We start from the raw sequence: 13,655 nt of genomic DNA, 5'->3' as shown, positions 1-13,655 counted from the left end.
TACCAGCCATCCTCCCCATTTATTTTATCTTCTTTGCTAATGATGCTGTGTGTTTCTGAAATACAGTTTTAATATGAAGTAGCTCCCTCAATTGATAAGAGGTTATGAAACTCTGGGCCACAATCCTATTATCACCCAGTGTCTACACCGAAGCATTTTTCTGTAAGACTTAATGAATAGTGATTAGGAATCTTTGGTGGTTACCCCACCTCACCTCTTCCCAATTTAGGGCCACAAGGGAAAGTTATAGTACCCTTCTACAGTTTCCCAGCTGAGATTTACTAACTCAACACAGATCATGCATCAATTTGTTTAGACATGAATAAAATACATATTTCAACAATGAAAAGCAACAATTTGATTTCCACTTAAACCTGTGGAAACTCTTAAATATGCTTACATAATATCACTATTGATCAATCAGAATCACAATGTCACAATACAGAAGGAAGACTTTCAGGCCATTATGCCAGCGCCCTCTTTGAAAGAGCTATCCAATTAATTCCATTTTCCTGTATTTTTTGTTCATAGGCTTGACATTTTTTTCCTTTTCAAATATTTTATCTAGTTCCTTTTTGAGAATTGCGATTGAGTTTCTTCCTTTGTCTTTTCAAATATTGCACTCCAGATTGCAACTTGCTGCATTTAAAGAGAAAAATAATTTCTTGTCACGTCTGGTTCTTTTGCCAATCTCTATTCTCTAATTACTTTAGAATCTCCCTTTAGAAAGCAGTCTTTCCTTATTAATTCAATCCCTGACCATTTGACTGACTGACTAATTCTACTCAGATTCTTAGGATCCAAAAGAGATGAGGATCTACCTGAGCAGACTACACTACATTCCTTAAAACATTGCATCATCTGACTAACAGTGCTGTTGATGTTGTGGAACCAACCAGGAAGCAGGTTGTGCTAGATTTGGTGGTGTGTAATAAGGTGGGATTAATGTTCCCCTAGTTAAGAATCCTTTGGGGAGGAGTGATCAGAGTATGCTAGAATTTAAAATTCAGTCTGAGGGTGAGAAACTGAAGTCCCACATTAGTGTTCTGGAGTTAGTTAATTATATAGACGTGAGGACGGCATGATAGACATGGCTGCACAGTGGTTAGCACTGCTGTTTCGCAGCTCCAGGAACCTGGGTTCAAATCCTGGCTTGAGTCACTGTCTGTGTGGAGTTTGCACATTCTCCCTGTGTCTGTGTGGGTTTCCTCGGGGTGCTCCGGTTTCCTCCCACAGTCCAAAGATGTGTGGGCTGATTGGCCATTCTAAAAATTGCCTCTTAGTGTCCCGGGATGCATAGGTTAGAGGGATTAGTGGGTAAAATATGTAGGAATAGGGGCTGGGTGGGATTTTGATCGGTGCAGACTCGATGGGTTGAATGGCCCCTTTCTGCACTATAGGATTCTATGACAGATTTGGCCCTAGTGAACTGGGCAGGAAGGCTTAAAGGTGGGACAGTTGATGATCAGTGGCACACGTTTAAGGAGATGGTCAATTTCTCCCAACTAAAATACACCACAGAGAGGAAGAAGAATTGTACGAGGGGGAAGAAATATCTATGGCTCAACAAGGAAGTTAAAGATAGTACAAGGACAAGGCTCAGCATACCTTATTGCAAAGGTCAGTGGCAGGCTGGAAGATTGGGAAACTTTTAAAGATTAACAAAAGGTTACAAAAAAATTAAGAGTAAAGGTCAATTACGAAAAAAAAAGCACAAAATATGAAAAAAGAATAGCAAAAGCTTCTAAGTATATGAAAGAAGAGAGTAGCTAAAGTGAATGTTGGATTCTTGGAGAATGAAACTGGAGTTAATAATGGGGAGTACAGAAATGGCAGAGACGCTAAATCGGTATTTTGCCTCAGTTTTTACAAACACTATTACTGGGAGATAATTAAAAGGAAGCAACTTGGAACAATCATCAGTAGGAAAATGTGCTGAGCAAATTATTGGGATTGAATGGAGACAAGGCCCCAGGGCCTGATGGCGTACATCTTAGATCTTGAAGAAAGTGGCTGTAGATATAGTGAATCCATTGGTAGAATATGCTAAATTTTCTTGAATACCGGAAAGGTTCCAATGGATTGGAAAATTTCTAATACTTGATCAAAAAGGGAGAGAGACAGAAAGTAGGAAACTATGACCAATTGGTTTAACATCTGTTGTTGGGATAATAGTACATTTAGAAAGTCAAAATGCAGTTAGCGTCGGCATGGTTTTATGAAGGGTAAATAGTGTTTGGCTAATTTACTCGAGTTCTTCAAAGATGTAACAAGCAAAGTGGATAATAGGGATCCAGTAGATGTTGTAGATCTGGACTTCTGTAAGGCATGAGATAAGGTGATGCACCAAAGGTTAATACGCAAGGTAGGATCACATGGAATTAGAGGTCATTTACTAGCTTGGATAGAGGACTGACAGAAAGCAAAGATGGGATAAATGAGCTTTTTTCTGGCTGGCAAGATGGAGCTAGTAACATGCTACAGGGTTCTGTCCTCAGGCTCCAATTATTTACAATCTTTATTAGTAACTTGGATGCAAGGATAGAAGGTAATCTAGCCAAATTTGTAAATTGCACTAAAATAGATGGTATAGTAAGTTATGATAAAGAATTAAGCAACTTACAAATGGATATGGATAGGTTAGGTAAGTCTGCCAAAATTTGGCAGATGGTGTTTAACGGGTAAGTGTGAAGTTATCATTTCGGTAAGAAAAATAGAAGGGCAAATTATTATTTAAATAGGGAGAAATTTCAGAATGCTTTGGTGCAGAAGGATCTGGATGCCCTTGAGCATGAATCACAGAAAGCTAGTATGCAGGTACAACGGGTATTAAGGGAGGCAAATGGAATTTTGGCATTTCTTATTCAAGAAATAAGAGTATGAAAGTAGGGAAGTGTTTCTGCAACTGTACAAGGCATTAAACTTTACCTGGAGTATTGTGCACACTTTTGGTCCCCTTACTTGAGGGAAGATATGGTTGCATTGGAGATAGTTCAGTGGAGGGACACTAGATTAATCCAGAGATAAGGGGTTTATCTTATGAAGAGAGGTTGAGATAAAGTTTAGAAGAATGAGGGGAAATCTAATTCAGGTGTATAAGATGCTAAACGGGATTGACAGGGTAGACAGGTTTCTTGTGAGGCAATCTAGAACACAAGGTCAGTTTTAGGATAAGGGGCAGCAGATTTAAAACAGATGAGGAGAAATTAATTCTCTCAAAGGACCGTGAATCTGTGGAATTCACTACCCCAGAGTGCAGTGGATGCTGGGACATTGAGTACATTTAAGGAGATAAACAGATTTTTAATTAATAATGAGTTGAAGGCTTACAGGCAGCAAAGTGGGAGTTGAGACTGAGATAAGACAAGCTATAATTGTATTGACTGCTTGAGGGGCTGAATTGCTTACTACTCTTAATTCTTGGGTATTTACAATGATAAAATTTACATTTGTGTCTGTTGTCTTTGAGTGGCTGCAGTAATTGCACATGGGCGTTGTTCATTTGTGATTCCATTTTAAAATCTAACTGTGTTCAAGTCATTGCACGAGATTAACATGTCACTTTCAATCCACTACTTGTGGGGTCAGTGAGGCTTTGACTTCCCTCATCAGGATTTTGGGGTGCGAGTTTCTGACTTCGCCTTTAGTTGCAGATGCTAGAACTCCAGGAAAGAGTTGGTGCCCCCATTCTAGTGATTGGGTGATAGATAGGAAAACTGTCCCAATCCCACAGCTATAGACATGCCCCAATACCCTGCTTAATCCTTGATTACACTTTAATCACCATTTCCCCAACAATCAACAGAGAAGATTGGTAGAATTCTAGGCACTCGCAACTGCAAACGGTTAGAGATTTTTTGAATCAATATTAAAGTTTATGGAACAATCACTGAACTGGACCTATAAAACAAACCAGTAGAAGATGGTGAGAAGCCACAGCGCAATTCACACCAGTCACAGGTTTGTATGTAAAGACGTGACCACAAGTTGTTGATGTAGCCCATCATGACAAGAGGAATGCCATCGCAAAACACAGCAGTTTTTTCTTTCAGAGTGCAAAGACAAGTGACATGGGAGCTGTTATTGACCTGACGGGTGATGATGAAGATGATGTCTCTGCGCAAGGTATGAAACTTGGTGATCCTACAGCTTTCTATACTTCCTATACTTAGTATGTGATACAAGATCACTCTAGTCAAATCTGCAAACATCGCCTGCAATTGCTATGTATTTCTGGCTAACTTGCTTAGAGGCTCACCTGGTTTTGGTGCAGAATATTGTTTCAAGAGGAATAAGTATTTGTATTATCTTGTGAATTTGCCTTCTCCTTAAAGTTTAATTTTTAACTCCTGTGTTCAATAAACTGCTCCATGCAGATCATTATCACAGAATTGCATTTCAGCCATTCTCTTACCTGTTCGACCCCTCGCTTCAGTGCAGCTGTTTGGAGGGGTAGTAGCAGCCTTGGTGTTTAAGGATTAAATCACGTCAATGATAAAAGGATATAACAAGAGGTAAACGGGCAGTGGAAACTAATAGTTAGAATTAGGAAATAGAGCATTTAAGATCTAATGGGAGTTGTGTACCTTCTGGCTGCCGCTACGTAATTGGTAAAATACATAAATTCTGAGATTAGATAAACATGCAACGAAGTTTTTGCAGCAACCTAGAACTGCCCTAAAATCAACAAGGGACTATCATAGAATCGCTACAATACAGAAAGAGGCCTTTTGGGCCATCGAGTTTGCACCAACTCTTCAAACAAGCATTTTACCCAGGCCCAAATCCCCTTGCCCTATCCCTGTAACTCCTTGCTTTTACCATAGCCAATCTACCTGAGCTACACATCTTTGGACGGTGGGAGGAAATTGGAGGAAACCCATGCAGAGACAGGGAGAACATGCAAACTCTACACAGACAGGCACCCAAGGCCAGAATTGAGCACCTGGCATTGTGAGGCAGCAGTACTAACCAGTAGTCTTCCAAAGTATTCTCGATTGTAAGCCATACTTTAAAATTGAAAATGATGCATGTAACTCTGCTATTTAAGGAAGATGAGAGGAAAACAAGGAAATTAGAAGCCAGTCTCTTGGGAAATTGCTACAGTCTGTCATTGTTAGGCTGAACACAAATTTCAGCTGATCCAAGGGAACTAGCATTGGGTTCTAAAGGGCAAGTCACATCTGATGTAAATAATTTGAATTTCTCGAAGGACAACTTAAGTCAACAGGTGAATATCTATGAATGTTATTTATATGGACTTCCAGAAAACATTGATAAAACCCCTCATGAAAAAAGACTGCTGCCTAAAGCTAAAACCCATGAAATTGAAGGCAGCTTATTGATCTAGATAAAAAATTGACTGATGGCAAGAGACTGAGTAGAAGTAATGGGCAGGTACTCTAATTGGAAGCAGGTGACTAGCGTTTTCCTGCAATTATGTGTTGGGTCCTCGCCTCTTCACCATGTTTATTAATGACTAAGATGATGGGATAGAAAGCTGTAAATCCACATTTGCCAATGTCACAAAGATGGGCAGAATTGCAAGCAGTGTAGATGATGGGTATATTAGTGAATAGATTTTAATATAAGCAAGTGTCAGTTTGGGCAAAAAAAGGATAGAACATGGTTCTTTATGAATGAGGAAAAGTGAGAAACGTTGGCTGTTCAAAATGACTTGGAGCTCCTGGTACACAGATCATTGAAATGTCATGAACGAAGACAGAAAATCCGAAGATGTGTGGGTTAGGTTGATTGGCCATACTAAATTGCCACTTGGTGTCAGGGGAATTAGCAGGAGTTACAGGATAGGGTCTGGGTGGGATTGTTGTCGATGCAGGCTTAATGGGCTGAACGGCCTCCTTCTGCACCCTAGCAATTATATGAAAATAATCAAAGACTAATGGAGCGCAGGTCTTGCCATCTAGAGGATTGGAACACAAGTCAGTAGAAGGGGTGCTCCACTTACAAAACCCTGGTTAGACCAAACCTGCAGAACTGTGAGTGTATAAATGTTTGTATGTATAAATGTTCTCACCCTCTGTTTAGGGTGGTACTGTACTGTGAATGTTTGCAAAAGTTTGATGTGCTATTTTCTTGCCCAGAAGCCAAGAAACAGAACCAGGCTGTTAACCAAGGAGCAACTCAGCTTCCAGTATCTTCACCCACTGTCCCCCAGCCGCAGGTCAGACCCCCTGCAGCTCCCCAGGGAATTTCTCCGCAGCAGACACCAATGCAACCCCACTTGCCAGCACCCCAGAACAGCCCGGGTACAGTTGGGTTAACCATACAGACCACCAACGTGCATAGTGTGTCTGCAGGTAGAGTACTAACAGGTATTGGAACCAATGTTAATGGTCGGATTTTCAGTTCATATCCAGCAGTAGTGGTAGGGTTGAGGAGGGGTGAGAGTTGGTAATAGCTACACTTCCAAAACTTGAGGAAGATCTGAACTGGTGCTTCGGTGCAGTAGTGAGTGAATGTTTTACCATTCAAAAGAAATCTTTTGGATTAGGCAGTAAACCATGGCAGTGGACCCAAAAGAACCCATGAGAACTGGGGGAAGCTTTCCCAATGTCCTGGCCAATATTTATCCCTCACTAAAACAGATTGCCTGGACATTGTCACATTGCTGTTTGTCGGAGCTTGCAACATGCGAACTGGCTACTCCGTTTGCTGCATTACAACAGTGACTATACTTCAAAAATACTTCATTAACTGTGAAGTGCTTTTGGGTGTCTTGAACCTGTGAAAGGCAGTATAGCAATGCAAGCCCTTTTCTTTATTTCCTTAACCTTGATTTGATTTGATTTATTATTGTCACATGTATTAGCATACAGTGAAAAGTATTGCTTTTTGCGTGCTACACAGACAAAGCATCCTGTTCATAGTCAAGGAGAGAGTGCAGATTGTAGTGTTAACAATCATAACTTGGGTGTAGAGAAAGATCAACTTAACCTTCATGAACTCGCTGGCTTTATTACACTGGACATTACCGGTTGAGTCTTCCAAGTGATTTTCTCTCTGTTTACAAGTGGAAATTAAGGGAGAATGAGCTGTATAACCATTACCATCATTTTCAGTCACTAGAGTTGACACACTTTGTGAAATAATTCTGTTTTGATTATATGGTGCTTCTCGGAGTATTACACTAAGTACCTTGGTGTGTTTATGTTAGCACAGATTTTCAGAATGTTAAGAGAGGTCAATAATGGTGTCACATTACAGTGTGTGGATATTTGCTGCGTGCAAATTAGCTGCTTTTTTTTTACATTGATTATGTGTAATAATTTTAACAACTTAATTGGCTGTAAAATGCTTTCGGACATTCAGATCATGACAGATTTAATAAGTGCATTTCTCATTTTAAAAAGGCCTTATTAAAAATGTGGAGCAATCATGACAAAATGTTCAATATGTTCTTTTTGTAGGGCAAACGAGTGCAAACATGCTTCAGCATCAACGTCCACCGATGCCACCACCAACATCACAGGCCCCTGTGAGACCACCACTTCCCACTCTCCAAAGAGGAAGTACGAACCCAACAGTTTTTACAACACCCCCTCCATACCAAAGTCACAATCCAGTGCGTGCTGTCACAACGCAAAGCCAAGCTATGCGACAACCCAGCCCTCAGCCGCCTGTTAGTGGTAAGGATACTGTTTAAGTTTAGCCTACTGTAAGGGGATGATCAGTCTTGAACAGTGTATTCCTAATCTGTTCTTTTTGTGCATTATTACTTAAACAAGCTAGTAAATGGCCTGTGGCATTGCACACAGTCAGCAGTTGGATCCTTCTTATTGATCAGGCTGGAGTTGTGCTGGGAACAAGAATTTGGAAACTCTGTCCACACAGCCATAATTATAGAGTATAATTTTGCTAAGACTTATTCATTCTTATACTCAATCCCTTTGTAGCAAAAGCTCGCAATACCATTTGCCTTCCCAGTTGCTTACTGTATCTGGATGTTAAAAGCAAATTACTGCAGATGCTGGAATCTAAAACCAAAAGAGAAGATGCTGGAAAATCTCAGCAGGTCTGGCAGCATCTGTAAGGAAAGAGAAGAGCTGATGTTTCAAGTCCAGAAGACCCTTTGTCAAAGCTGCATTGGCGGACGTTGATGCTTTGTCAAAGGGTCATCTGGACTCGCAACGTCAGTTCTTCTCTCTCCTTACAGATGCTGCCAAACCTGCTGAGATATTGCAGCATTTTCTCTTTTGGTATCTGAATGTTACCTTCCTGTGATTTACACACCTGGATATCCAGGTCCTCTGAACGTAAGCTGACATTTTTAACCTGATGTTTATGGCATCACAGCAGTTACAGGTCAGGCTGGAATAGACTAGCTGGATTTTTGTTGTTTGACTGATTTTTGTATCTTTGTTTGATTTTGAACACAAAGAACAGATCCCAGTTGTCCTATAGTGGCTGGCCTCTTACAGATATGCTGTTCTGCAATAATGATGTACACAGATTCTCAGTTAGCATGGCTACTGTTAAATAATTGGGTAATACTACTGGAATGCAAAGGATTTTACCAGTGATAATGACTTTTTGACAAGTTTATTTAACTAGGCTGGGGCAGTTGGCTGATTTGTTGGTCAGGACAAGATCTCTGCTCCCTTATTGTCACATGCCGAATGAAAAATTCTTCACAACTATTCTTTGGATTACTACCGCAGTGGGTGTAATGTAGCTATTGATTAAGTGTAAGGTCACTGCATCCTTTAGCTTCCCTGATCTCACTGCTGACCAAGGTAATTCTTTGGGTATTTTATTTTCAAATGTTGTCATCATTAATCTGAACAAAGCCATCGGGCTGCAACAAAATGTTACATCAAGTTTAAGCTCTTCAACTAAAGTGCCTTTTTATGATACCTAGACAAAGCCATATTCTGGTAGTAACTCACCCTCTCCCCACATGCAAGATGGGATGTGCAATCCTCTGAAATAATCCATTGCCTTTTATGTAGCAGGTATGTCAGTCCGGCTGCCTCAAACATCTTACATTGTGAACAATGTAATCTCCATTCCTGTGATGCCGAATATGCCTCAGTTCACAGTACATCATCGGCCTACACAGGTAAGGCATTTGAAGTGTCAGTGTATACACACACTGCAATCTTTACAATAATAGAGCATTAGCCACAATCAGTCAGGTGACATCCAGCATTGAGGGGAGGCTTTCTGCCACCTGTTTCAGCCAGGATCGTTTGAATTTCTAAGAAGAATCCCAGCTTCAAGAAAGTTTGTTATGAAATTCAGTAGTAATGTGATGGTGATCTCAGTTGGTAACTCTACATAGGCCCCTAGAGCTTGATCATTCTATCAGGAAAGCGGTGATGAGTGAGGGCAGTCATGTCCGCACGTGGTCCAGGAATGAGGTGTGGAACCTCTGCAACTGTCCCAATTACTCTGCAGCCTGATGACTGGTACAGGTAGTGTATCCACCCCTTACCTGGCAGAGACCTGTGTACAGTCATGTATCTGCCCCTTGCCTGGCAGCGACCTGTGTACAGTGGCGTGTCAGCACCTTCCTGAAGGAGATCTGTGTACAGTGGTGTATCTGCTGCTTGCAGAGACCTGTGTATAGTGGTACATCTGCCCCTTGGCTGGCAGAGACCTGATGTGCAGAAGGCTTTCTTGTTTGGAGTTTCACCATTGCAAGTGATATACATGGAAAATAAAATATGTCTTCTATTAAGCTGCATAATGAAAATATATTCACAGCTGCCAGGGTATGCAGCTGTAAAGCGGGCGTTTTGGTCAGAAATTTTGCAGTTTTAGCAGTTCTGTTATTTACTTGCACAACCTTCAAATCATGATCTAAACATTTTCTATTTTTTAATTTAATTTTCTTGGTGTTGGAAAGTAATTTAGAACACTTGAGAGTTGTGAATGCAACAAGGCATTATATAAACACCAATAGAGAGAGAACAATTACAAAATTCCATGTCCTCTATCAAAAATAACATTTAAACTCTTCTGCATTCCCCTTCTGTTCACCACCAGTGAAATCTTCTCTAATAGTAGATTCTCTGCAGAATTCTTCCATTTGAGATTGGTTTCAAGACTATTCTCAATCAATGAATTAAATGTTTCAGCTGGCGCTCTTGATCGTAACTTAGGCAAGTTATTTCTAATGTTATCGTATCCCTAAATTCAGGGGATTACAAGTTATGCTTATTCAACACGCTCTCATAATTTAACCCTTTAAGCCCTGTTTTCATTCTAGTGACTCTGCACTTTGCAAACTCCAGTGCCCATGTATCCTTCCTGAGGTGCACTGCCCTGCAGTGGTACTCTAGATGAGGTTTGATCAAGACTCTATAGAACTGAAGCATTACTCCTTCTGTAGTTCCAAATCTTTTGCCATAAGAAATAATTCCTATGGATCCTGTGACTTTTATCAATATTGTGAGATTTTACTTGGAGTTTACAGCACATTAGCATAGAATCCCTAAAGTGCAGAAGGAGGCTATTTGGCCCATCGGGTCTGCACAGACCACAATCGTATTCAGGCCATATACCCATAACCCCACTTATTTACCCTGCCAGCCTCCCTGGACATAAGGGGCAATTTAGCATAGCCGATCAACCTAACCCACGCATCTTTGGACTGTGGGAGGAAACAGGAGCACCTGGAGGAAGCTCAGACACAGGGAGAATATGCAAACTCCGCACAGACAGTCACCTGAGGCTGGAATTGAAGCCGGGACTCTGGTGTTGTGATACAGCAGTCCTAATCATTGTGCCACCATATCTCACCTAGCAGCCTCACTAATTTAGTATTGATGATCAGCATAATCCTCCTCCCATTCTACTTTATCACTCCCATGCATATCTTTCTCTCTCTTTATTCCTTCTCTACTTATGGAACTTCTTTAGATTCTCCAGAGCCTCACTTTGTCAGATTTTCTGGAGCCTCGCTCCTTCATAAACGTTCACTAATTGCTTTTTTTTTTGCAGGGTTATGTCATAGAAAGCCATGGCTGGAATTTCTCAGTGTTTGAGTTTGAAAATGACTTTCTCCGTTGTCTGTTTCAATACAGGAGCCACCTCGACCCATCCACCCGGCGCCACTCCCTGAGGCCCAACCACCACAGCGGTTACCTCCAGAGGCTGCTAATACTTCTCCACCTCAGAAGCCTCACCTCAAGCTCGCCCGCGTCCAGAGTCAGAATGGAATAGTCCTGTCCTGGAGTGTCCTGGAAGTGGACCGCTCTTGTGCGCTTGTGGACAGCTACCACCTCTACGCCTACCACGAAGATCCTGCTACCACAACCCCTTCCCAGTGGAAGAAGATTGGCGAAGTGAAGGCATTGCCGCTTCCCATGGCCTGCACTCTCACTCAGTTTGTGTCCGGAAGCAAGTACTACTTTGCGGTCCGAGCAAAGGACATTTACGGCCGATATGGGGCGTTCTGTGATCCACAGTCGACAGATGTGATGTCGACTCAGGGTAATTAATTCAACAAAAAAGAAAAAAAATCAAGAAAAAAAAACAGAACCACAAAACTCAAAATGATATTTTTTCATTTCTTTTCTTACATCATGCATGATGTGTTGTAGTTTTTCTATAGATGTCTGACTCACTTGGTATCTGTGTACACTACACTGCATATATACAAGAGGGTCATGGTATAAATTAGGCAGCGCTGAACTGCAGCAAGATAATGACAAAATGTTGCACCATGTGGTGTTGCATTACTGCTGCCACAACTAAGTTGCTTCTCTTATCACCACAGACCTGATTTGACTCGACAGTGTTTGATGCGATCAAGTCACTGGTGAAACAGCAGCACCGAGCGGCATATTTTGTTTATTCTATGGTCATCAGTTGGGTTGGGTTTTAAAGAATAACATTCCCAAATGTGATGCGTGCTATGGACCGTTAAAAGGTGATAATTCATACATGTATTATCTTATTTTTTTTTAAAAAACTGTTCTTGCTGCAACTTTAGCTATCACTTCAAAATAAAAAGCGGTGAAAGTTGGATCAGCAGTGACTGTATAGGATAATGGGTTTTACCGCATTGTCTGAAATACTCCTGAAATAAATGCAACTTGCAATGGACTGCATACTTGATTATTAGAGACATTGTAATCGACTGTGTGGGCCTCATCGAAGAAATCAGACACGCCTTCATTCATCATTTCACATCCAGTAAGATCATTGAAACTGTAAGTTTTTAAAATGAGATACTTTTCTGTGTTGTGGAGGTGGGAGGTGAATAAAAGCAGATTCTATGTTTTTTTTTGCCAAAAGCTTTTTGTTAAGTGTGTTATCAGAGTAATCTGTGCACTCCAGAAACAGATAAAATTCTCTAAAATATATTTTTAATCAGTGTGCAAGAAGTACTTCATGGTGTGGTCACTGGACAGTGAGTCTGATACTTTGAGAAAGCCCTTTTCATCAGTACCACTTTTCTGGTCTAATGAATTTTTTAAAAGAATATATATATATTATATATAAATATAAATCTCAAACCTGCTCTCCCGTTAAAGCCACTATGTTGTATATATGCTTGCTTGCAAGCAACAAATCTTTCATGCCTAACCTGGCGTAATCAGCAAGCACAAAATAAAAATCCACTCATCGAGTGTGCATGTTGAGATGAGTCGGGTTTCAGGAGCATGCAGCTGGACCTGCTTATCCTAGGAAGGGCTGCAACAGGTCACTCAGCATGAGCAAAAATAAGGTGCTTGTTCCTTAAATGACCTGCAATTTGTTCACATGCTATTTTCTCCCCACCCCTCAAACTCTTCCCTCTCTTACTAATTACTTCCTGCAGCAGTTTCGAATAGCCACTCTTGGACGGTTCCACATCTGGCTTCCAAGCTGATAGCTGTGCTTTTATGCTTGCACCATGGCAACCAGTGCTGTTCGGCCAACTTCACCGTTGAAAACCATTCTGAGTTCCCAATTGGCTGTCTGACATGACAGAGCTTTTTTTCTAAACAGAGACAAGACAAATACAATTCCCTTTGCAAAAGTGATATGTTTTGTGTCGTATGGTGACAGTTATTGGCATGATATGTGTGTGTGCGCTGCCTCAGGTACAGGCGCATGCAAGGGATGGTAACTCATAAGACAAACCGTTCTCAATACATTAACCAATGGCTGCACTCTTTCATCATAGAATCAGGAATTATTGTAACTCAAATCACTAATAAATAAAACAAAGCACTTTGCATCCATTTAATTACAGGGTGATTTCAATTCACGATGCAACTGATAACTTGAGCGACACGATGTTTCCGTTGTAAGACAGAGTACCTGAGCAGCAGTGGTGCCAGCTGAATGATCACTGCTCCCCAAGTGACTTCTGAATGACCATGGCTTTTTTTTTTAAAAAATCTCTGGACAGGACCGGGAGCTAATGTGAAGCCAGAGACTTGTTTTCTAGTTTAACTATTGGTTCCTTAAAAAACTATTCAGAAATGGCAATCTGTCAATCAGCTATTATGACATGGAACAAAAGGTAAATCTGTTCCCAAGTCTTTTGGGGGAGATGGGGGGGCTGTACTCACAAAATATTTGCCCAAATATTACTGAAGTTTAGCAACAGCATGGCAGAAATTGAGGCCTTTTGTCCAAGTTGTTCCGCAGTCATTTACAGCCAAAATATTCTTGTCAACATTTGTATCCCCTTG

General features: G+C 40.9%; 1 protein-coding gene across 14 annotated transcripts in view; it reads left to right on the top strand.

Annotated features, from left to right (window-relative positions):
* LOC145361758 (activating transcription factor 7-interacting protein 1-like) overlaps nt 1-13,349 on the top strand; it is a 165,182-nt gene extending 151,833 nt beyond the window's left edge. For 11 of the 14 annotated variants that reach the window (XM_080217700.1, XM_080217704.1, XM_080217710.1 and 8 more), the window contains 5 exons: nt 4,053-4,125; nt 6,105-6,335; nt 7,431-7,649; nt 8,973-9,082; nt 11,052-13,349. In XM_080217700.1, coding sequence (XP_080073826.1) covers nt 4,053-4,125; nt 6,105-6,335; nt 7,431-7,649; nt 8,973-9,082; nt 11,052-11,468 — 1,050 coding nt within the window. In that variant the 3' untranslated portion in view covers nt 11,469-13,349. The remainder of the gene's footprint in view (nt 1-4,052; nt 4,126-6,104; nt 6,336-7,430; nt 7,650-8,972; nt 9,083-11,051) is intronic. The other 3 variants (XR_013889862.1, XM_080217701.1, XM_080217703.1) reach the window with 3 other exon arrangements.
* Nucleotides 13,350-13,655: the final 306 nt, after the last annotated feature.

Source organism: Carcharhinus amblyrhynchos, chromosome 35 (genome assembly GCF_965287045.1).
Source record: "Carcharhinus amblyrhynchos chromosome 35, sCarAmb.v2.hapA, whole genome shotgun sequence".
NCBI lineage: Eukaryota > Metazoa > Chordata > Chondrichthyes > Carcharhiniformes > Carcharhinidae > Carcharhinus > Carcharhinus amblyrhynchos.
The sequence above is the reverse complement of the archived record's forward strand: the minus strand, read 5'-3'. Positions and strand labels throughout refer to the sequence as shown.